Source organism: Pinus tabuliformis, chromosome 6, assembly GCF_031772625.1.
Source record: "Pinus tabuliformis cultivar Carrire ecotype Pingquan chromosome 6, CPIR1, whole genome shotgun sequence".
In the NCBI taxonomy this organism is placed as follows: domain Eukaryota; kingdom Viridiplantae; phylum Streptophyta; class Pinopsida; order Pinales; family Pinaceae; genus Pinus; species Pinus tabuliformis.
The window spans coordinates 2,043,976,622-2,044,003,129 of NC_142292.1; the positions used below are offsets into that span (position 1 = coordinate 2,043,976,622).

Sequence of the window (26,508 nt, forward strand, 5' to 3'; positions counted from 1 at the left end):
GTGCAAGCCTATTTACACTTTGTGCAACACTTAAATAGGCTTGGTGGTTTTGAATGCATTTGCAAATATCTGGAGAGGTTGAGTAGACACGTTACATGACAATGGAACAAAAAATAAAAAAAATAAAAAACAGAAGCATCCTACCAGTACAGTTAATATTAAATTTAAGAAGTATGATGGAGACAATATGAATAAACATAAGCACAATTTCAAGATTAGGATAGCCATGTGTTCTCGATAACACACCAAGTGGCTGCTAAAAACTTTTAATGTATTTGAAGAAGATGTTCAATATACTTGTCGATGTTGCTGCATGTTCCAGTGCAATCCCAGTTCCAAAACATAACATATGAGGACAAACCACATTTTGAGTAATTTGGCTGGAAAATATAAGCAGAAAGCAAGGTAAATTATAAAAGCAATATTTTTTCAAGATTCATTACGATTAATAGCGTTTACTGAGAAATTTTCCAAATTTTGTTCTATTTACAAATACTTTGAAGACCAGTAACCTCTGAACTATGGACAATTCTAGGCTATACAAACAGACACTACATCATTAAATACATGACAGAAATGTTCAATGTGGACATCGTTGACTTAATGTCATGAAATGAAGTGCTTCCATAGCCATCTCATATTGCGTGCGCACATTATAACCCACAATGTTGCTATGACTGTTCTAACCATGCAGCAATGTCTTTGCGAATGAGACCTCCACCTTTTGGATTACACTGTGATAACGGGAAAGGTACTGATGGATGAGGAGGGCAAAATGACATATTTCTAGAGAGGCTGGCAGCTACAATGTTGTGTCTTACTGGCTGCCACCATAGCCTCAGTGCCATAGAAGGTAATGATCTTCTGAAAACCCCTGCATTGAATAGAATCCCTCCATCATTGTTACTACGTTTTGGTACCGAGGCCAGAAGACCCCTGCATGCCTTTGGCACTGGCATGACCCTAGCAAGCAGGCCTCTATGAGCAGATTCAGCTAACATTGAGTGTTTCCCAGAAAATGAATTGGCCCCTGCATGAGATCTAGACTGTACGGACTTGGTAGAAGTAGTTATCAGGTGAGCCAACAACTTGGAAGGGGGATCTCCTCTAATATTTGCTGATGGTTTTACTTGATTAAGACGCCGCAAAATCCAGTTTCCTAACCTGCTTCCCATTTCAGTGTCTCCATCACGTATTTTCTTGTGCACACGAAGAACAACATCAAATACAGCACGAGTTCGCCTGCATTGGATATAAAAACTCATTAGTATCTATATATTTAAAAGGGTATTCAAACAAAAGCGACGATATTTTGATTGGAAAGAACTCCTTTGTGCAAAATTAATTTACAAGGATAGGTTGTCAGGATTAGTATGACATTGTAGAATGAGTAGTAGAGGAAAAGCATTCTATGCAAAACATTATATAATAGGGTATTTCTCTTGTCATTCTTACAAGTGCAGTCCATCAATGGATGGCTCATCGTAGTGCCCCGCATGCAATCAGACTGAAGAGCAGGTTCATATTTTTCCAAAATGAAAACGTCAGCAGAGTTGGTTTGGGGAACAAAGGTTAGGTGGGAGTTAGTCCCCTTTTGTACAACACGGTGAACTAATATAATATGTTTTACCCAATATTTTCCCTATGGGCTGTGCCTGCAAGAAGGTTTTTATAAGAATAACGCATATGAAGCACGTACCTAATCCATAGTGAATCTATACACGATCAAGCTACAAAATGCAGTATAGCCTACTTATCTGGCATCATGTTGTGAGATACCCGTATTTTTCTTCACTTTATATGCTCACTAGACTACTTGTTTGAAGGTTTGGAAGAGAATATATGTTTGTTGTCATTCTCCCTCAGTGCTTTGAACCATTTATGACAAAGCTTTTCTAACTAATTCCACTGATAACCACAACTACGATAGGTATGAAGGTGGAGTGGAGTGAGGAATATTGGGAAAAACATATTATTGTGAGGGTGGAGGTGGGGGGCGAATTTTGAAAAAAACATAGTATTATAATTTTATCTTTGAAAAACATAATTGTATAATTTATAATATTATGTTTTCAAAAATTAAATTATAATACTATGTTTTCCCAACATTTCCCCCTGAAAAGCATAATATTACAATAATATATTTTTCTCAATATTCCCGCGCCCCCCCCCCCCTCCCAACTCCCACCCTGGTGTTGTTAAGTGGTGGCAATACTAAAAATCATCAGCACTTTTAAGACACCAATGGCATATTAAATTTGAGACCAAAATAGACAGAACTGCTAGGCTGAACTGGAAAACTAAAATCATAGATAGTGTTTTTTCCTGGAAACTGGGAAAACGAAAGAAATTAGAAGACTTTATTTACAAGACTCCAGCAAGCACCCATTGCAAAATACACGAAAATAAAGTGGGTGGAACTATAATGGAAGTGATGAGAAAGAAAAATTAAGTAAGAAAACAGGAAGATTTAATAAGTCTCCTCTACCAACAACAGAAAATGGACGAGCCAAAGAATATGTATGATCATCTGATTTCTCTGTCCGAGAACACAAACTTACATGCAGAACCATTAAATTTACATGCCCCCATCGTAACATAACTTACACAAGTTCAAATACCCATCTAAGAAAGAAAAAAAATACATCAAGAATGAGTAGGAAGGACGAAACAAATCCAAAAAACCGAAGGTTGAATTGAGAACTTAAGGCTAAGATTGAGTCGGAGAGCACATGCTCATATAGAATGCTTGATGCTTGAACCCAATCCCACCATGATAGTGGATTCTCACCCATACACTTGTGGCATAGAACAATATCAAATTTCCTTGACCAAGGTTCTAGGGGTGATGTGTATGCAAAAATGTTCAAGGTTCTCTATGCATGTGGCATACCATTCTATGTTCTTTGCTCACCCTATTAGCATGAAATGTCACAAGTCATCAACAATACCCCTAAAGGATACAAGAGCCAAACCCATAGGACTTGACAAGGAAAGCACCAAAGCCAAAACCATAGGATTTGACAAGCAAAGAGCCAAAATCCATAGTGCTCTAGGTCAATTTACAATTGATTGGACCAAATATGGGGTATCCATTGTATCCAGTGGTTGGACAAAAGTTAAATGCAATGTAAGACTTAGACAAGAAAAGAGCCAAAATCCATAATGCTCTAGGGCAAAGCCAAACCCATGGGACCTGACAAGGAAAGAGCTAAAAATCGTGCTCTAGGACAATTTGCAAGTGACTGGACATAATATGGGGTATCCATTGTATCTGATATTGGACAAATGTTAAACACGTCGTAAGAATTTCAAGCTCTAGGTGATTAATGTCCTGACGATCTCAATCAAACAATAGATTGTTGAATTTGAAATTGGAATAATGCTGAAATTAAATTTCAAACCATGGCATTAGTCACACAAGCTAGAAATTAAACAGTGGAAGCATGAAAAATTGTTTCACGCATACACAGGTAATTACTCCATCAAATCAGTTTTTCACTACTTCAAAAAATACCTAAGGAAGCCTCCACAGCTGCCCAAAAAACAAAGTACGACACGGATAACAAAAACAATCTGAACTGAGCTTCTACAGCCTGCTGCAAAAACCAGAAACAGTGAAAAGCTGTTGGACGACCTACAGGACAGTCTGTACAGCTTTTATCCATACAATTGCACGGATATGTCTTGTAGAGATCTATATAGCATTGTTCAAATGAGTGTACAAAATTGATGTACAGTGCTACATGCTACTAGAAATATCTCTTTCCTCGCTGCCCATTCTATCTCCCTCTTTGTCCCTCAACTTGAATACTCGCACAATTTTCACAACACTGGTTGAAAGCCTCTACCTTATAGTTTTAGCGGATAATCTATTTTTAAGATTACTCCCAGTCTAAGTCATGCATAAAATATAATTAGAAACTCAATTGCTAAATATAAGACTTTGACCATTTGTACTAAAGTTAATTGGAAACTAGAATACTTTTTCCAAAAATAAGATTACTTTTCAAAAATATTTTAAACTACTTCTTGGATGTTCACACTAAACACATACAGAAGATCTTGTCTGAGCTATACTTCTCAATACACAGGAAATTAATAAATACTCTAGGTATGTCTGGCTGTGCTGCAGCCTTTCATTCAACCCATGACAACTCAAAGTGTTACAAGGTTGGTATTAATATTGCACAACCTTAATTAAAACTATTTAAAAATTGGATCTACAATGTCATAAGATAAGATAACTTTATTAATGTCCAACGAATGACCACAAAAGTAGGTCAATGGGACTAGAGGATACATGCAGTAAGAGTACAATGTGGCAGTGCAAATGCCACTACTAGAAAAGCTAAATCTAACTCAAAAGAATATATCCAAATTGAGGTAATGAAAAATACAAACAATAGGACATCCTCATGAACATGACCAAGTATAAAACCATATCAGCGGGCCGGTGAAGAGCCCATGGAGAGAGAGAGATGAACATGAGGTCCATGATGTCAAGTATGCCCGAGTCAGATTGAGATAACCGATAGCGAGGAGGGCGACCGGAGTGCTGGCTCACTGTCCGAGTCCTCTAGACCTATCTAGGAATTTGGCTACACAATCCTGGAGTAAGAAGTGAGGGATATTCCCAACATTCAAGACCGAAAGAAAAAAGTTCTAGATAAGTCTCTGGCTGCTCTACTGCAACTGAGAAGGAATCTATTAGGGGGTTGTCCTGCTCTGGATCCGCCTAGAACTGATCCCTCCAGTGCTTCGGACATGCATACATTGATGTGCTATTCAGCACCTCCGAACCAATCTCGAGGATATCGGTCGGCCTCCATTAGTGGGGGGCTGAGGGGAGACCCGACATCTCACTACTCTACTATCTGAAATACTCAGGAACTCAACTCACTGCTTATTGTTTTGATCAATCGGATCAACGTGAAAGCATGATGTGATCGTTTGGTTCATCCCCACATGATGCAATGTATGTAGGGCCAGAGATTGTGTTTGAATATCTCCCTGATGAAGAGGGCTAAGCATCTCTTATCTGGATAACAGAAGAAGGTAGAGAGGGAGCCCCCCAAATCTCTATAGAGGCAATGGAAGCAGCCTTTGACCTCATAGTATGGGGGGCACCTAAAAATGAGGTGTTTCTCTATCTCTGACTCCTGTAGGTGACACATCTGGCAAATCCTATCAGATCGTGGTATGTGGTGGTCAGTCTCCACTTGGAGTCAACGAGAACCAACTCGAAGCAATCCTAAGGGGATCCTAAGTGAGTTCATCTAATGTCTACATGTGTATGGGGGGCGGAAGATGATATCATCCTACAACTCCAAGAAATGATCAAGGTAGAAGGACATATTTGGGCCCAGGCTCATCCGGGGTGAAGTCCAAGTGACCTAAATATACAATCTGTAGATATCCTCTCTGTGGGCTAATTCAATATCTATCTAGGCAGTATAAGATGGCTTGGAGCATCAAGGGAGAATCTGAAAGGGGGTAGGTGCTTTGGAGATATGGTTAGTGACTTGAGAAGCCGAGATACATCTGAGAACCAACCACGTGCTCAACCTAAGGAAGCTAAAGTGAGGGCTTCTGAGGAACAACGTGCAAGGTAGGGGTATCAGTCTCTCCCGGTAGTTGAATCTCTAAAGATCTAACTGTATGGAGGAAGGAAACCAAGCAAAATATGACCACAAGGCAGAAGGGGTGGACACCAAACTCCGCCTAGATAATGGGATACGGGACTATACACTTGCATCGAATGATGCACCCGAGAAGTCAGGTCTAGCCTCACTCCTTCTGGAGCCCAATCTATCTGTACCAAGCTCAGCCCCCAAATCTCAGACCCGTAGAGTGGTATCGTCCAATTCCTAACCATGGAGAGTTTAGTAGTATGAAAATAAGAGACCAAGACAAAATATTGAGGACCTAATTTAGAAAGTGTAGAAAGGATAAGTTGTTTCTCCCTTCTATTTATCCCTCAAGTTTTGACTATGAGTCTAATAATCACCTCCACGAGGTAGAGTCTAGATGTGATGTCCTGAAACTGACTCTGGAAACACTGTCTCTCTATGAGGGCCAAGGAACCATACCCTTCGCTGAGCAGAGGTTGGAGGGCTTGCTGTATACCAAAACGAGGTCTTGTGAACTACACTCCCAGGTAAAGGTATGATGTGGTGATCTCCATCTCTTCCCCCTGATAGTAGAAATGTATGTCTATGAGAGCTTTCTTCAAAGCATTGAAGATCATAACCTTAGTTTTACCAAGGTTGACCGTCAGTTGTCGAAGGTCACAAAAGCTATCTAAGGCATCGATTTGTCTCTGCAGGCCCTCTGGAGTAGAAGCCAACAAGATCAAGTCATTAGCAAAAAGGAGCAAGGGGAAGGCAAACATCACCCTCCTGGATGTGCCCATGGAGGAAAGATTCGAACTCGTCAATATAAATTCCAAAAAGGGTCAGCAATGTTGAATTTTTGAGCAACTAGGGAGAAATTTCCCTAGAAATCACTTTATGTGGTTAACCCCCTTCACCGTTGAAGGGAATTATTTCTCAAGAGCAAATTATTTTTCATAAGAGAAAAATTTATTTCAAAAATAGTTTATAATGCAATTAGACATTTGCAAAATAAAATCGCCTAAGTTATTCAATTAGACATGTGCAAAATAAAATCACTTGAGTTATCTAATTCGAAAGGATCACTCTAGGAGCTTCTAAAACACTTAATTCGAGGAAGGGATTTTGCCTCAAAGATTTCTATATATTGAAGAGAAGCCTTCATTTACAACACATTGAGTTCTTTCTCTCTCGCTTTGGTGATCTAGCTCTCGCATTGATGATCAAGCCCTCGCATCAGTAATTTATCTCTCTTATTATCAGTGGCAAATCTATTGCATATTTGCAAACCTCTTATCATCATTGGCAGATCTCTTATTATCAATAACAGATCTCTTATTATCAGTAGCAGATCTAATTCAATTAGACATGTGCAAAATAAAAGCACTTAAGATCTAATTCGAATGGATCACTCTAGGAGCTTCCAAAACACTTAATTCAAGGAAGGTATTTTGCCTCAAAGATTTCTATATATTGAAGAGAAGCCTTCATTTGCAACACATCGAGTTCTCTCTCTCACTTTGGTGATCTAGCTCTCGCATTGATGATCAAGCCCTCGCATCAGTAATTCATCTCTCTTATTATCAGTAGCAGATCTATTGCATATTTGCAGATCTCTTATCATCATTGGCAGATCTCTTATTATCAGTAGCAGATCTCTTATTATCAATAGCATATTTATTGCAAATTTGCAGATTTCTTATCATCATTGGCAAATCTCTTATTATCCGTAGCAGATCTATTGCAGATTTGCAGATCTCTTATTACCCATAGCAGATCTATTACAGATTTGCATATCTCTTATAATCATTGGCAGATCTCTTATTATCAGTAGCAGATCCCTTATTATCAGTAACAAATCTATTGCAGATTTGCAGATCTCCTATCATCATTGGCAGATCTATTGTTTGGCAGATCTACTATTTCCCAAATCTATTATTTGACAGATCTATTGTTTGGCAGATCTATTATGTGGCAGATCTATTGACAAATCTCAGAACTCTCGTTCAGCTCTCGCAATAGTGGTTTCTACTTTTGCTATTTGCTGCTATTAATGCTCTCGCTCCAAATAAGTATTGTTGCAATTGGTATTGCTCTCACACCAAAAGTATTTAGCTCCTGTATTGATCTCGCTCCAAAGATATTATATTCTTGATATTGCTTTCACACCAAAGTTTGATTGTTGGTATATTTCCCTCGCTTCAGTAGCATTCTGTTAAATTTGGCAACTAGGGCCAAACTCCACCTTGGATCTTGTCTCTTGTCTGCATTACCATATCCAGTGGTTCCCCTGAATTGAGGGTGGTGTCTGTATGGGACTCACATGTGTCTCTATGAGGAAAAGAAGGTCAAGGGACCCAATAGCATCTTGAAGTGTACCTGGTGAAGACCAAAATATGCCATTACAATTCCAACAACCAATGGAGATGGTGGGGGGGCTTGCTTGAATTGTGCCTGTTGGGATTTGGTGAGTTCAGCATCTAGAAAGATTCTTTGTGCGAGTGAGAGCGAAGTCAACCTTCTCTTAGCCCGAAGAGCTCTAAGTCGGTCCTCAAGTGTCCGGAAACAAAGGAAGAGTGTGGATTTGGGCCCCATCCACGCCCGTTCAATAGAGATGTCCTTCAGGTCCACAATGTCATAAAGGAAAGAGATGGCCATCTGTAGAGGATCCAAAGGGGTCGTAGGAAGTGGGAGCCCACGCACTCTAAGATTAAACTCTCAAGTTCAATGGAGACGTTCCTCATTTAGCTTGGCTTGCACCACCCCTTCAAACACAATGAGCGAGGGAGGCTACTCCCTTTTCCGGACCACTTCAACCCAAGAATTGAGTGTTTGTTATTGTGTTTTCGTTTCTTGTTTAAAGAGGGCTTGTTGTGATCAAATCTCCTCTTGCAAAAATTTTATGTTTGAGAGTTCAGTTTGGAGCGTGGGGGAGTCAACACTTGAAGTTTGCAGGTGTACATTTTACTAATTCTTCATTTCCACGACTAGTTGTTTAAGGTCAGAAACCATCATGTGGAGCTATTTGTTTTCATCGTCGAGGAACTCTACTCTCCTCAACAAGTTCTTGACTTGCGAGGCCCAATAAGAGAAGTCCCACTCCATGTCTATATTTGTGGAACTGTCGATATTCCCTTGGTTATTATTAATGTTATTGTAAGGGAATTCATTATGTGCCTGAAACTGGGTATGATCATCCTATAAATCAGTTGTCAAATTTTCCCCTGGCATAGTTGAAGGGGGAGGGGAGTCTTCCATTACAAGTCATTACTGATATAATGATACTAATTGTAACACAATAGAAGCAATCATAAAGGGTATGTATCCTAAAATATTTTGGTCTATCTATTTGATTCACATATTGAACGCATGACATTATTTTGGAAGAAGCATGTTTATAAAAGGAATGGTGCATTGTACAAGAATGGGAAGAGAACGATAAAATTTATTACCAATCATAGTCATACCCAATACAATTTCCACAATAACTCTTGAGTTGGTGCTCTTAAGATTGCAAAGACCAAATTTGCTAATTATTACCTCACCTTCAAGTACCTTTTGAAGGTAAGAGAACCAGCGGCTAGCGTGGTCTCTTATGATTCATGGCAAGGTTTGAAAGAGAAGGTTGCATCTGCATCTAAAAACACACAAAATTTAGGAGGTGGACGTCATCGTTCTTAATGGCCAATTTTGAGCACAGTTTAGGATGTTCTATAGTTTGTCAAGCTCATTTATAATATGAATTGATTCGTAAATACAGATCAGCGAGTCACTGGGAGATGTATGATTAGAGATGTGATAGCATGCTTCTCCATCTTAGTTGGCTCAACTAACACTTGGGGGTGGGTTTAGGAGAAACCACACACAAATATAGAGGTATGAAGTGGATATATGCTTGCACTAGACAAGTTGGTCCTTGATGAAGAGGAGCGTGCTCAAGTACAAAGAAAATCAAGCAAGTACAATAGTGCTACTCTGCATACAATTAAAATGAAGATAGGTTGAATCGTATTTTCTAGTGGAACATGTATGGTGCATAAATTGGAGAAGGATGCTTTCACAATTTGTTAACACTTCTGACACTTCTTCAACAAAGAGGTGTTGTAGAACATGTAGCTTCATCCACATCATGAAGCGAAACGGCCTCAATGTAGACCAGGAAAAAAACTGCACATATGTGCTTTACAACTTGAGGTTGTTGTATCATTATTGCAAGGCGCCAACGAATGATGGAACATATATGACGTGGGACAACAATCTAGAGGAGGCTAATTTGGAGGATGGCACTATAGTTTTAGAGCACTTGGACTCTAAACTTTTAGCTGATAGGAATCATGACAATAATCATGCAACAGAGATGCCATCCCCATGCACCACCAAGTTTCTAGATGTAACACCTTTTCCTTTAGCTTCACAACTCCAGTGTTGCACGAGGGTCGCATAGCTCGTGGTCATGTTCCACAACCACTTCCACCTTGTTCATAGATCATGGCAAAAGAGATTAGAGGTTTCTCATGGCAAGAGGAAAGCTTTACGTAGATAGTATATATATTTGTTTTTTGTGTTTAAAATCTAGTTTCTAAAACTTACTTTTCCTTTCTATAGCATATATGTAAACATTATATCACAGTTTAAGCTTAAATTTTGAACCTTCCTTTCAATTTTTTACTACATATTACAACTATTTGGGTCATGAATATGGTGCTCTATGACATTTCATGATTGATGTTATCTGTTACAGTTTATTGATGACAAATGTTATCTATTGAAACTTGAAGGTTGATGTTATGGTGGATCATTTTGATGATAACGTTATGACTACTAGATAATTGATGTTATAAGTGTACTAAATGGTTAATGCTTTAATGATAATTATTAATCCAATAGTTAAAATCTATGTTATCATGTTCTCTACAACTAATTCAACATTCTACATTTTGTTAATATGTAGGCATCAAAATATATTAACATATATAGTATATAAAAAATGCTCTGCTCCAAGAAGCTTTTGAAATTAGTACTTCCCGCTCCTGCTCCACTTTTGATTTCCAACAGCATAGCCCTGGAAGAGGAAATCGCTACTAACCTAAACCGGGGTCCAGTAGAGCCCTCGAACTAAGAATCGGTTAGAACCAAACCGACCAAAAAACCAATCAACCAAAAAGACATAAATATTCAAATTTTAAAGAAAAACATATCAATCCATATCATCCAAATCATTTATACACAAATAAGCAAATATTTTCATTTACATAGCATGTTAGGGTGCACATAACCAAAATAGAACCGAGTGCAATCCATCTCTGAATTGAAAATACATCAAAAAAAGCATGCCCTAGATGGTCGCTAGCATCCAAAAAACACTCATGCTACAAAAAATGCCTACATATCATCAAAATTGTTGCCTATATTGGGATCTTTGTCACCAATATCACCCCATAAGCATTCAAATAAGATGGAAAAAACTTAGCATGTCAAGTCAAGATTTGGTTTCAACGATGGGTACATTTTTAATAGGACTATGATAGGGAATTTCAACAATCAATGCCACCAACATCAAGGTACATAGAGGTCTTAATGCTCTTGACTAAATGCTAGTTCCATACCCTCGTACATGACAAAATCTAATGGAAACATTGCAATCCCCCCACAACGATCTTGAAATCCTAAAAAACTCTCAAGTCTACTAGATTTGAATGATCTAAAATTCAACTTTCTCAATATGAAATACAACAAGGTCGGAACCACTCGCAAACATCCAGAGTCACTAAATGGTAATGTTAATCACTTTTACTTCAAGAATTTAACATCACCATTAATTACAGAGCATTAATGGGGCAATATGGTCAAATACTATTGTCTTTTCTTTTTTCTTTTTTTTCTTTTCCTTTTTTCTAAATTGTGTTCAAAGGGTCCTTGCTAGCATTGTATAAAACCAGTCAGTTCAATGGAAAATGGTCGGTACCAGTTTAGACCAGTTTTCCCTCAAAAATGGTCAGACCGACCAGTTCAATCAAGTCTAGTTCGTTCTGACTACTACTAATTGAACTCTAACTAACCAAAATAAGGGTAAAACTTGGTAAGGAAGAGAACTACCTAGTCAAGGATAGAAGGGCTCCTCTAGGTACTTATATAGTCAAACGAGGATATTTCTTTGTCTGCAAATTTTGTCGTAGGGAAATTTGGGTAGTTCTTTTAGTTGAAATTCAATTTGGTTTGTGTTACCCGCCAAATGTGGATGAACCCATAGGAGAAATCTCTCTTCAGTCGTCAGCCCCTGACAACCACCAGTGTAGCCAATGTCTTGTGCCACTTAATCTTCGCTCCCTGCACTAGTCATATGTCTCGTCACCTATCTATCGAGAGCATATGTTCAAAGGTAAGATGTCCAACCCAAAAGGTATGTTTTCCATTGTGCAATTGGGTGCTTATGCTTGGTTTTCCTTGAGCATCTTGGGCATGGATTATTGGGTGACTTGGAAGAAGGAGGGATTTGACTATAGTTTTGTTCCCTCACCTTAAATGGGGGGTTAATCCTCAATCCTAGTCTTGTGGGATCTCCCTTATTGACCTATGGTTTCGCGAAGGGCGCTACTTGGGAAACCCTGATTTTAGTGGTGTGGTCCTGTTTTCATGATCCATAGTTTTCACTCCCCTTCGCACATTACAAGCCCTATTTCATCATTTTCCCTCTTTGGGTCCACAAGGCACGAGCGCGCCCCCTCCCCTTGTCAACATGTCTAGGTTGGACTTGGAAATGTTACCCCGGAGATTGATGCAGCTAAAAAAATATTAAAAGCATATCATAGCCACAAGCAATAAACAAAAGAAAAAGAATACTATAAAATGCAAAAGATGGCAGGGACATTTAATATAACACATGGGCAAAATCCAAGCATGAGTTCTACCCCTCACTATGGCCATCACCCTAGTTCTTAGGGCCCCATGAGTGCCCCTACATAATTAAGGAACACATGCATGTCCCAGCCCCTGGTAAGCAATCAATTGCCCCACCTTAAGGGAGTTAAAGTTGCTTACATCATGTTCTCATTTCCTAGAGCTTTGAGCAATAATACAAAGAAAAATCAAGAAAAGCCAAAAGGAAAATATAAAAGGGTGGAAAAACAAAGGTCAGGGCAACTCATGTATCCACGTCTGCTTCCTCCTAAATCTATACACCCAATATGTGGGCATCCCTCATCATTGCCACCCTTGAATCCATGGCATTTGGCCTTGAGACCCCTATGTCCCCATCCATCCATCATCATTCACATGACACCTATCAAATGAAGGATGTACCAAGGAACTATCTTTCCCCTTAGGGGTTGGGAACACCTAATGGGGTTGTTTATTAGCCACTCCTACCTAGGGAGGTAACTCTATTACGAGCTTGAAGCCCCAAATTTGGAAGGGAAGCCCATTATGAAGTCTCAATCATGCCCTTGATAAACAAGCTTGGTTCACTTAGATGCACTAATGAATTATTGTACCTGATGGTGAGGATGCACATTGGACATTATATGTAATTGGCAAGTGGTTTCATCATGGGTTGGGCAACTTAATTGGGGCCCATGTCCACCAAAGGATCATATTGACACCCCAGGGGATGCATTGAGAGCCATGGGACTCCCATCATGTGCAGAGCATCATTTCACACCATGGGCACCCTCAGCACCTTCAGCAGTTTGTTTATTGCCCCACATTATTCACGAGATGATGCACTTGGACTAGTGTGCCCAACCGGCGTACCATATGGAGTGGTAGTTGATCTGAGGGCCAAAAGAGGTTTGTCTAACCCCTGAGACATGGGACAAAGAGCACCCTCTGTTAGCACTCTGTAATTTCTTAAGGCTGTAAAAGAAATTGCAAAGGTAACCACAAAACCACTTTTAAGTTTAGAAGCTAGCCTTTCTAAACTCAGAGAGGGATCTCTCTATCAGATTTAGCTTTGTTTGCTTTGTAGGATTTTAGGCTAGATGTGAAAATTCAGGGTTTCGTTTTTAAAATGGTTTGGTTGGAACAACAAGGAAAGCCAATGGGCAATGGAGTCAAAGGGGCTTAGAGTGATCAATTTGCAGAAATATCAGGCTTAAGTGTAACAGGGCAAGGTAGGCATGCTGTTGGACCTTTGTAGTTTATGAAATGGAGAAGGAAGAAAAGAATAAGAATCACTTCAAATATAGAGCACGGTTTCCTTCTATATTTAAACTTTAGTGGAAAACATTGATTATTGCTTTAAACCATAACAGAGTGTGTTGAAATAAATTTTTTACTTAATTTTCTTAAAAACAATAAAGAAATGAAAGACATATGAAAACAGAGAAAAGACAATATTATAGTAAAAGAACTTCCCCACACAGCTATGACACATGAATCCTGTAACAGCTTTCTTGTATTAATGCAAATCGTTGCTTGAGCTTAGTAAACAGCTTTACAATGAATGGTAGTCTTTCTCAGTACGAGTCCCAGCATCAATACTTCGAATTCTAAAGTATTTATACAAATTCTATCTAAATATCTTGACATAAAATATCAAGATTTATTACAAAATATCTCAAAGATTTTTTACAAAAATAGAACAAAATTATAGGAGATATGAAACTGTTGTGATTTTTGGCACTATCCTCGAGGGTGGTTGTTGATGACTGGGCCTGAACAAGTGTTGTCCTATTGTCCTGCTATTGGAGGTGAAATTGTTTTACTCCAGCAATTCACATAATTTATCCCAACGCTCTTCATTTGGGATAGAAAAAGTTATTAACTTCCTTTAAGTCTCATCTACCTCAGTGTACTTTTGAAAAGTAGTCTTGGTGAGAAACAGGTGCTTGATCTCGTGCTTTATGAACTAGTCGAACTCTATAGCCTCCAGAAAAGCCTTCCATGTGTGCCTACAAACTTTGATTTATCTCGAGCAATAGTGAATAGCTTATGGTAGTAGTTCCTTTAAACTGGTCAGTTGGTCTCCATTTCCTATCAGTCCTGGCAGTCCTTTTAAATTAAGTGCATTAAACTTTCTATGAAATTTCTGGACACTAGACTCCATGTTGTGACATTTGTTTTCTAATTGCAGCATCAGGTTCCTCTTAGTCAGGACCCTTCTCACCTCTAAAATTGTTTATGTTCTATCTGCAACTTCTAATTCTTCTAACTCCTCCTTGGTTTTTGAATTTAAGATCCTTATCAGTGTTGTAGCTTCTCCAAGCTTTTGTCCCAAATCTGCCTTTATCTCTGCAACTGCTTCTTTTGATTTCCTAATCAACTCTTGTTGTTCAAATATAATTTGAATTGAGGGCCATATTTCATTGATGGCCTCATTAATCTCTATCCATATGGTCTCCTTTGCCTGTGCCAAAGTCTGGGCCATGGCTGACTCACTTTCTAACTATTCAATCTTTAGAGTGAGCCTGTGAGTTTTCTGCAACTCTGCTACATAAGAATTGTCTATCTGTAGTTTCTGATCCTGCAGAGTTTTGAGCTGAGCCTTTAACTTTTCAATTTCCTGCCCTTGAATGGACAGGTCTTCCATGGCTTTAACTAACTCATTTGGAGAATATGTACTCTGTGTTGGTGTTGCGGTCGATGTAGATGCTCTTGCTATTGTTGATACTGAAATAGGGATTGTTGTTAGAGGCACTATAGCTAGTTGTGATGACTGCTCCTTTTCCTTGAGCAGTTTTTCCATCTCCACTTCCATATCCTTAATCTGGCTGCTTTGTTCAATTATTATCTTGAACATGTTCTCTTTTTCTTTCTCAAGCTCCCCAACTTCCTTAGCTTGGGGATCCTCAGTGGAGGGAAGTTTGAGTTGTTTCCTCAATGTTGTTATGTCTGCATTTTTCCTCCTCACAATTTCTTCTACTACTTTTACATCTTTGGGGTCATACCCCAATTTAATTACCAAGTCCTCCAATGATTTGATCCTGGTGTCCTTAGCCAAAGATGAAATATTTTCAAGCTTCAATTGTGACTGTATGTTGTTGAGTGAGGCCTGCAACTTGGAAGTTGTCATGGCAGTGTTGGTCAAAGGTAGAGTACAACATTTCTCCAGTTTGTTTATGCAAGTCTATTTGGTCAATGGGGTGAATCTGCTCAACATCAAAGGAGAAATGGACTTCTTGTAATCAGTTGGTGTCTTTGGAAATGGAACCTGTGCTTGAAGGAATGCAATTTGCATTTTCCCCTTTTCTATATCAAAGGTTGAAAGAAGCCTGTGTTGTGAAGAGGTTGTTTGCTTCCAGAATTGGGTGTATGTGGAGGCCTTGAGCTGCTCATTCTTCTTCTTAATTTCTCTATATTTTGCAAAGATATTTGGTTCATCCTGGTCCTGAACCAATTCTAATGTCTGAGTTGTATCTGGGGGATCTTGGGAAGCTAAGGAAGCTGGAGATCCTGTGAAGATATCTTCTCCTCTTATAGAAGCATGATGGCCTGTCAGGACTATGGTGGCCTACCCCTCATCCTCCTGCTGAAAAATTGGTTGAGAACTAGTCTTGTGCTTCTTTTTGTATATCTGAAATTCTGACTCCAATCTCTATCACTAAAGGGGAAACCTCCTCCCTTGGTCTCTTGTCTTTTTTCTCTTGAGGTACCACAGTCTGTGAGGTTGTTGTAGATATGACTTGTTCTTTTGCCTCATGTAGTGTGTTTTCCTCCCATTGACTTTGATTCATGAACTTCTTTATCCTTGGTCTTGGAGTGTGAGTGTAGAGAGTGGTTTTTTGTTTCACTCTTAGCTTGGAGATGATTCCAAAAGGGTCATATGACCAGGTAAAGCTCAATTTGAAGTTCATTTGTTTAAGGAGTGAATCTGCCTCTTTACCTGTTGCCCTGGTCTTACAAATAAACAATCACACCTGTGCCTTGATCTTGAACTGGGACTTCTTCTTTGTTGCAACAAAATGTAAATAATCCATATGTACCATCTGTATGATATATTCCAATGGGAAGATTCTCACAGGAACAAACTTAGGAAGCCTATGGGGTTGCAACTCGCACCCATAAAACTCTGATTTCTATATAAGTTTGGTATAAATACCAATCCCCTGTTTTAGTCTGCTCATTGAGATGCAGAATTCTTTGTATTTCTGGTCCTATCCTAGGATCTACATCATTGTTTAGTAAGTTGGCAACTGAATGTAGGAATTGATCAACATAATCAGAGAAGGTGTACTCGGTGGAATTTTTCAAAGGTAATTGGGTATCCAAAGGATTACATACAGTGAATTACTCTGATCATCTAATTTCTGCAAAGGGAATGAAATCCTATCTGCTTGATGGTAAAGAAATAAATACACCAACGCTGAAGAATACTTAAAAGTCCCCTCAGTAGAGAACTTGAGGAGTTGGTCATGAATTGACTCTGCAATGAACTCACTGTAATTGAAAATAAGGGGTTTCTCACCAGTTGTAAAGACTGATAGGAAACCAACAATGGCCTCATCAACCCACTAATCGGATTGATAGCCAAGTATACATGAAATTATTGCAATTACTTGTTTAGTCATCTCGGGGAACATAGAGGATGAGTAGGAGGGGGATTTTTCTTAGGTAATTGGGCATCCTCTGGGAGAAAAAACTCAAAAATCTTGGCTCTTTGTGGGAAGGTCAGGTTTTTGTAGAATTCCATGAGGGAATCTACTAAAAATGGCTTCAGGGAGTCAAAATTCGGCAATTGTAGCATCTGAGAGATGGTTTTTCTAGTGATGGTGAAAAGGATGTCACCGTTATGGGCCACAATTGCCCTTTGGCTAGGGATGTAGCGAAATTGGCACCAAGACATGAATTCTGGGAAGTGATAGGTCTGTGGGAAGATGAATTGGGGCAAGGAAGATTCCCACAAGCCTAATTCATCACTGAGATCGAGATACTTTTGCTTCAACCAACTGTGAAGCTCATACAGGTCAAAATCGCAATTGGTTTCAGCAATCTTGTATTGTTGGTCCATTAATGATGATCTAGGTCTATGGTAGGGGCAGCGTAGGGCTGTCATCAGTGGATTTAGATTTGCTTTTAGGTGCCATTATCGAAGGGAAAAAAAGAGAATTCAGAATTACCCAGGAAAGAAAAGGTGAAGACTGGTATTCAGGTGCAAAAAGGCACTTGAATTACCCAGGAAAGAAAAGGTGAAGACTGGTATTCGGGCGCAAAAAGGCACTTGGTTACAGTAGCTGGTTATGTTGAATATTCACAGTGATGGCGTGGGTCACTAACGGAATGCTGAAGCAGATTGTGACTAGTTGACTGTGAGTTGGAGCGTTTGATTCTTGTTATCCTAAAACAGTTAAAAGAGGAAACAGAATGGGTTTTGGGTGGGTTTATATAGCAAAAATGAACTTATTGTTGTTATTTAACCGTTTAAACGAAGCGGGTCCGTTGTCGCAGGAAACAAGCAAGCATTTATTGAGCAACGTTTTGCTGATGTGGTGGCGGGAGTGCCAGATGGCATCATCAGATTGGGGGAGAAGTAATGACAGGAGGTCGTTCTGGCGGAAGGGATGTGGGGTCCGCCAGTGTGACGTGGCAAAAAGGTAACCAGGTCCATCGATTGGATATGGCGGAAGGATGGCAGATCAAGTGGATGGGTAGCGAGGTCTGCAACAGTGAGGTGGTGGACAGGCAATGGAGGGGAAAGGATGATGTACAAGTGAATGGTGGGGACATGGGAGTCCACATGGTGGGATGTTAGTAGCGCGGGAGTAGCAAAGGTCAACGGTCGTCTGAGGGGGAAAGCGAGACGACGGTTTTCGAAGGGGGGGCAGAGCGGTAAGTGGGAATAGGCGGGGGGGTGGGGGGCGTGCGAAGTACTATTCCCTTGGCCCTAGCATCCCTCTTGTTATGTTGATCTAACTGTTGAGGGTATGTAGGTTGAGCCATGAGATTTTCTGCAAACTCCTTGACCCCTTGGTCCTCCAACACCACAAGCATCCTCTCTCTCCAGGCACAGAAGTTGGAGGCTCCTTCCAAACTGTGTTCCGGTCTCAAACCCTGATATGCCATCTTCTTGGTTGACTTCTGCTCAAACTCTAGCATTGGTCTGACTAATTAACTGTGTTGTTTGGCTAGTTAAACACACTTTCTGTTGGCTGGAAACTCTAAATTGCACCTTAAACCCTAGCATTGCTCCCTCTTCCACACTGCTCTTTCCCTGGTGACTAGTCTTTATACAGAGCCTCACTCTGATACCATGTTAGTTTCTCTAAAACTCAACTAACTAACTTCTAAAAATAACAAGTAAATGACTAAAACTGAAATTTAACTTCTTTCCAAAAGTATGTTGAGTTTTTCTAACTTAACATGTAACAGAAATAATAACAATAACCCAAAAATAAAAACATAGTCACATCACCATAAAAACACAACGATTTACCCAAGAAACCCAACACGAGAAAACCTGCTTGTCTGGTGGCTTCTATTAAGGCAGCCTCAAAAAATATTCTTTTAAAAAAATTACAATAAGAAGGAAGACCTTCCTTATGATAAAATCTGACCCAAAAAAGCAACTCAGCGTTGCTGGAAAACGATCCAGCTCACGGCCCTCCTCTTCCACAATGCTCTTTCCCTGGTGACTAGTCTTTATAAAGAACCTCACTTTGATACCATGTTAGTTTCTCTAAAACTCAACTAACTAACTTCTGAAAATAACAAGTAAATGACTAAAACTAAAATTTAACTTCTTTCCAAAAGTACATTGAGTTTTTCTAACCTAACATGTAACAGAAATAATAACAATAACCCAAAAATAAAAACACAGTCACATCACCATAAAAACACAACGATTTACCCAAGAAACCCAACACGGGAAACCCTGCTTATCTGGTGGCTTCTATTAAGGCAGCCTCAAAAAACATTCTTTTAAAAAAATTACAATAAGAAGGAAGACCTTCCTTATGATAAAATCTGACCCAAAAAAGCCACTCAGCCTTGTTGGAAAACGACCCAGCTCACGGCCCTCCTACGCAGGCTACATTGTACAAATTTCATATAGGGTGTAAAGCCCTTTTGCATGCCTATTTTGAGTTGTCTCTCAATGTGGATGTTACTGTTGCGTTTTGTAGTTGTTATACCCTCTTTCTCTGATGCCCTAGAGTGTTGCTAAAGCTCTATTGCCTTCTTGCTAAAGCTCTCACCAAAACAAAATTGGTGCATGCTAACTCCATACAGCCCATTTTTCCACTTCAAATTGACATGGGCCCACACTATTGATCTCAATGTTAAAAATCAAAAGATCCAAGAGTTGAGATTAATTCGTTGCCCATTTAGGATAATTTAAAAATTTCCTAAGTTAAACATTAGAGAAAAAATTAAATATAGTTGTAATGGAGTTCTGGTGGGTCCCCTGTCAAATTTAGTGCATCTCTAAATTTAGTTAGACCACTTTCTCTCTAACTTGAACATAATTCATAATTTGTAAAAGCTACTTGGTCGGCTTGTGACCAAGGCATGTATCTTGTTCATTATTATAATATTTTGGGACTTAATAGGTTAAATTTGATTTAGGACGACTCATATAAATAGAACTTAGGTTCATTTGTGAGAGATCATCATCACGCTTGGATCTGTTCTCTTGTAAAGAACTCACACTTTTTCTTTGGAGCTATTGGAGACTATTGATGCATTTCGATGTATGGAGATGATTTTCACTTCTTCTTTGGAGTTTCTTCTTGAATAGTGGATGGATATATTGCATGTCTCTTTGTAAATGTTTAAGGTTGATCAATTTTTTCTTTGAACTTGTTTAATGTATGGAATTGTTGCTCTAGATATGCTAAATTTGTGCCCTAATTGTTGAAGATTAATTTTGGAAAGCTTTTCTAGTAGAGTATTGCACTTGTTATCCAATAAAGGCATGTAACGAATGTTCCTAGTGAATAAATATCTTTGTATTCTTCATGAAACTCCATTATCTCTTAAATTTTTTTTTCTTTTCTCTTCTTCTTCTTTCTCTTTCTTCTCTATGCTGTCTATCGGCTGTCTGTTCATCATGTAGAAGTTTAAGATTTGCCAGAATTAATTCACTTTGGCAACCTAAATCATCTAAAACTTCTTCTGCATGTGCACACCATGTAGTTATATAATTGTCGATCTGATATGTCTCATCGAGATCATTTGTATTATGTGCATTATGTTCAATCAGGGGAGCACAATCTGCACGAGTGATTGGTTGTCGAGAAGAGGAAGAAGTAGTGCAGAACTTTGTGCGAGGAGGCCATTTGCCACCCTTGACAAATCTGCGATTGGCATATTGCCATTCTTCAACAGGAGGAAAACGCCCTATGCGATGCATTTTATTTACAGTGGGTAAAAAAGGCTTAGAATCTGGTATGTACAATGTAGTAGATGACATGACAGGCTCAGTCTGACTCTGACTGGCTTCTTGGATAGTAGACAAATTATGACTACTTGAAGGAACTTCAGTTGGAGCAATAGGAAACACATATCTTTTCTGCTTGGTAATAGGACGAGGTACCTTTGGCCTTGGAGGAATCAGTTTGACTTGGCCATTATCAATAGCAACTCATTTTACTTTCAGTTCAGGCTTCTTTTCATCAGCTATAGATTTATATTGGAAATACCAATTTTGGGGTAATTCAGTAGGGTCATATAGTACTCCCTCAACTTGGGCATTAGATAGACCAACAGTAACACAATCTTTAAGTACAGGCTGTTTCAGCTTTGGATGTGCAGTATTCGTAAGCTGAAAGGAAGCTTGTCCTATCACAGAGAGATATTCACTTTCTTCTGCCATAGTTAGCCCTTGAACCCCAGTTAATAATTTCCAACAGTCTTTCAAATGTACATCATTCAGGCTGATGGCATAGTCAGGATATATTGTTCCATATTGACAACCAGTAGCAAGGTTTCCCATAATAGTACCAATCCTAGCATGATCATAATTTTGATGACGGGTATCAAACAGTTCAGCAATGCAAGGAGTATTTATTCCATGACGGAATAGTGGTGCAAGTCCTATCCTTATTCCTCCAAAATGAAGATAAAAATATTTTCCTTCTTTAGCATACTGACGGAACTTTTTAATTTCATCATCAGAAAATAAGTTCAAAGCAAGGATTTGAACTGAAGGTCCAGAAATCTTTATAGTTATCTCTACTTCTTTCAGAAAAGTCTTTCTTTTTAAAACAAAGGTCATGGGAAGCTTATAAATATCAGTAGCATGCAAAGCAGGAGGAGTCCAATTTTCAGGATTGTCAACAATCTCATGATTTTCATTTTCAACAACTTCAGACTCATTAGACCTTGATGAAACTTCAGTTATGACTTTCCGAGCTATAGAAGAGAATGAGCGTAATAGACTGGCCATATTGTATAATCTAAACCAAAGATTGACTAAAGAAAGCGTTTATCTACTCAGCCCAATGATCAACATAGTTGCCTTTCGAAGGCTGCTGGCTTTCTCTAGAACTCTGTCTATAGATTACCGACTCAGGATTTAAAACAGGGCTCTGATACCAAATTGAAGTGGACGCTAGATGGACTCAGTAACTTACTTGAACCAATTGAAGTGGACGCTTTCAGGCAGATTTCCTCACATCTGAGAAATGCGCGGACTATCGCGACCCTTTCGCTTCTCCAACGCGCCTTACAATCTCATTCCATGCGATGATCTTGGAACAGAACAGTCCTCAGACTGGCGGCCCAGCAGGCTTCAATATTAATTCAAAATAAGATTACACACCATAGATAGCCTCAAGTATGAGAGCTCTGATTACACACACACACACACTCACTCGCAAAACACACGATGCAGAACTCTCTGAGAGTTCTTTCTTAAATAGCCTAAAATCGAATCTAACTTAGCTAAGACATGACATAAGATAGAAATAATTGAGGGTCCTGTCGGTATCTTTTTCCACCGACGGTGTCTACTACTACATTGTATCAGAGCCCTGTTTTAAATCCTGAGTCGGTAATCTATAGACAGAGTTCTAGAGAAAGCCAGCAGCCTTCGAAAGGCAACTCTGTTGATCATTGGGCTGAGTAGATAAACGCTTTCTTTAGTCAATCTTTGGTTTAGATTATACAATATGGCTAGTCTATTACGCTCATTCTCTTCTATAGATCGGAAAGTCATAACTGAAGTTTCATCAAGATCTAATGAGTCTGAAGTTGCTGAAAATGAAAATCATGAGATTGTTGACAATCCTGAAAATTGGACTCCTCCTGCTTTGCATGCTACTGATATTTATAAGCTTCCCATGACCTTTGTTTAAAAAGAAAGACTTTTCTGAAAGAAGTAGAGATAACTATAAAGATTTCTGGACCTTCAGTTCAAATCCTTGCTTTGAACTTATTTTCTGATGATGAAATTAAAAAGTTCCGTCAGTATGCTAAAGAAGGAAAATATTTTTATCTTCATTTTGGAGGAATAAGGATAGGACTTGCACCACTATTCCGTCATGGAATAAATACTCCTTGCATTGCTGAACTGTTTGATACCCGTCATCAAAATTATGATCATGCTAGGATTGGTACTATTATGGGAAACCTTGCTACTGGTTGTCAATATGGAACAATATATCCTGACTATGCCATCAGCCTGAATGATGTACATTTGAAAGACTGTTGGAAATTATTAACTGGGGTTCAAGGGCTAACTATGGCAGAAGAAAGTGAATATCTCTCTGTGATAGGACAAGCTTCCTTTCAGCTTACGAATACTGCACATCCAAAGCTTAAACAGCCTGTACTTAAAGATTGTGTTACTGTTGGTCCATCTAATGCCCAAGTTGAGGGAGTACTATATGACCCTACTGAATTACCCCCAAAATTGGTATTTCCAATATAAATCTATAGCTGATGAAAAGAAGCCTGAACTGAAAGTAAAACGAGTTGCTATTGATAATGGCCAAGTCAAACTGATTCCTCCAAGGCCAAAGGTACCTCGTCCTATTACCAAGCAGAAAAGATATGTGTTTCCTATTGCTCCAACTGAAGTTCCTTCAAGTAGTCATAATTTGTCTACTATCCAAGAAGCCAGTCAAAGTCAGACTGAGCCTGTAATGTCATCTACTACATTGTACATACCAGATTCTAAGCCTTTTTTACCCACTGTAAATAAAATGCATCGCATAGGTCGTTTTCCTCCTGTTGAAGAATGGCAATATGCCAATCGCAGATTTGTCAAGGGTGGCAAATGGCCTCCTCGCACAAAGTTCTGCACTACTTCTTCCTCTTCTCGACAACCAATCACTCGTGCAGATTGTGCTCCCTTGATTGAACATAATGCACAGAATACAAATGATCTCGATGAGACATATCAGATCGGCAATTATATAACTACATGGTGTGCACATGCAGAAGAAGTTTTAGATGATTTAGGTTGCCAAAGTGAATTAATTCTGGCAAATCTTAAACTTCTACATGATGAACAGACAGCCGATAGACAGCATAGAGAAGAAAGAGAAAGAAGAAGAAGAGAAAAGAAAAAAAAAGAATCGCAGCCTCCAAAGTTTTCTAAAACTATGGAAATTCCACAAAAATGGGAGACTAGTGATTCCCAAGAAGAAGTAGTTGAATCTAGCAACAGCCAAATTGGTTTCAAAATAGAGAAGCCCAATTCAACTACAATTCATAGAAATAAAAGTGAATTGGCTACCTTTGAAAATGCTGCTACTCTATTTCCATCATTCATAATGCCCTCCCTGCAAAAAGCTAATAGGTATAAAGAACCAAAATATCCACGAGTTGAAGAGGATTTATTTGCTACTAATTCATCTGGATATGTTCTAGATTTGGATAAATCTAAAAATCCAGCTGAATCGATTCGAATATGGATTGGTGCTTTGTACCAAATGCAAGTTGTCTAAACTAGATAATTTCTCAATTTTCTTGCTAGCAGAGAAACGTATGGCAGGAATTGTGTGGGACTGGTGGATGTCTGCTTCTAATGAAGAAAGACAGAATGTTGCAGCGTTGGGATTAGCTACTTTAGAAGTTTTGTTGCTTACTCAATTTGTTCCAGAACCTACAGATGAAAGAAAGCAAATAATTACTGATCTAACAAGAATGGAGTTGAAAGATTTAAAAGATCTAGATCAGTTTGGGTCTGAGTACATGGCTAAGGTGTTTAAAGCAAATTTAAATAATGATCCTACCCAGAAGGTTTCTTTCTTATCAAAGTTACCTGGAAATTTAGGAGACATGATTATGAAAGATATTGAAGTTCAAGGCAAAAAGATTGAACAAATCTATTGGATAGATCTCCTATTCCGGTGTCAAGAAAAGGTTAAGTATTTGTGCTGGCAAAAACAGGTTCATAATGTTTCCCCAAGTCTGAATGTTTGTCGTTCTGTATTACCCTGGACTCCTTTCAGAAAAAGAAGAACTAAGAAATATGGTAAATACAGACCAAAGAGGGTTGCTAATCCTAGAAGACCATTCAGAAAATTTAGATATGTTAAAAAGAGGAAACAACCAAAACGAGATAATGCTTGCTTCATTTGTAAGCAAGAAGGACATTTTGCTCGCAAATGTCCCAAGAGTTCCTCTAGTAAATTGAAAGCCTGTTTTGAAATTGAAGAATTTGCAGATGATTGGTCAGTAGTTGATTCCAATGATGAAGTATCTGATGTATATATTTTGACTGATGCTTCATTATCTGACAATGAATCTCTAAATGATGTCAGCCAAAAGATGAATATTTGTTATTCTGGTTTTGAAAGTGAACCAAGTGAATTTGAAGAAGAAGAACATCATTATAGTGATGAGACAGATACAGAAGACTTTACAGAAGAAGAGTCAGATCATTCTTCTATTGAAACTGTTACTATCGCAGACTTAAAGGACTCATTTCCCAGTTTAAATTCCTTGCCGCCACAGCCACCTGTGAGTTCTTTATGTCCTTATCCTAAAACAGTCGCGTCTTCCTCCTCATCACTCCCTGTAAATAATTCTGCTCTAGATGAAGAAAATGCTTTTCTTAAAAAGATGGTCAAATCAAATAATCTTTTGTATATTCCAGTTGAAGTCCAAGTTCGTGGTGAATGGGTTAGTGTTGATGCTTTCATTGATACTGGGGGTTCCAATAATCTTGCTAGACCATCTCTTTTCAAAGGATTATGGAAGCCTTTGCAGCATATAATTGTTTCAGAAACTATTGGCGGATCTGTAAACCTTACTCATTATGTCGATAACATTTCTTTGAAACTTGGGGGGGTTACTATAAAAATTTCTGCTATTCAGCATTATGATGCTTCTGCAAGTCTATTTTTAGGAATGCCATTTATTAATTCAGTACTGCCTGTAACAATAAGTGAAGACAAAATCATTTGTAATGTCAAAAAGAAAGCAGTAGCAGTTCCAAGATTGACAATGGCAAACTCAGAAGCTAGAAAAGAGCAGAGTCAAAAAAAGGTAGGTTCAAAGAAAACAAAGAATGAGTCTCATGATTGGAGAGAAGTGTTGATGATGTATGAGGCTAAATCACAACCTACCCAGAAAGCCAATAGAGATCCCAATTGGTCATCTGAACAAATCAGTCTATATGAAGAATTGTTAAAGTGCTGTTAAAACAACCCTCGGGCATTCTGGAATACAAAAAGTCCACAACAGGAAATTATAACATTACATGATAATGGGGTAACTGGTAAACTAATACCATGCACCCCTGCTGAAGAGAAAGAAATGAGAAAGCAGATTCAAGAATTGTTAGATCTTCAGTTGATTGAAAGAAGCGAATCTCATTACTCCTGTTCTGCATTCCTTGTCAGAAATCATTCAGAAATTGTGCGTGGAAAGGATAGGATGGTTATTAACTATAAGCCATTGAATGCAATAACAAAAAGCTTTAATTATCCTATGCCTAGACAGGAAACCATTCTGCAAAAAATTCAAGGAAGTAAAATTTTTAGCAAATTTGATATGAAATCAGGTTATT

At 38.7% G+C, this 26,508-nt stretch overlaps 1 protein-coding gene across 1 annotated transcript in view; it reads right to left on the reverse strand.

The window, feature by feature from the left end:
• Window positions 1-381: 381 nt before the first annotated feature.
• LOC149267460 (uncharacterized) overlaps window positions 382-26,508 on the reverse strand; it is a 47,060-nt gene continuing 20,933 nt past the window's right edge. Inside the window, exon 2 of the mRNA XM_089432876.1 lies at window positions 382-1,242. Coding sequence (XP_089289002.1) covers window positions 672-1,242 — 571 coding nt within the window. The 3' untranslated portion in view covers window positions 382-671. The remainder of the gene's footprint in view (window positions 1,243-26,508) is intronic.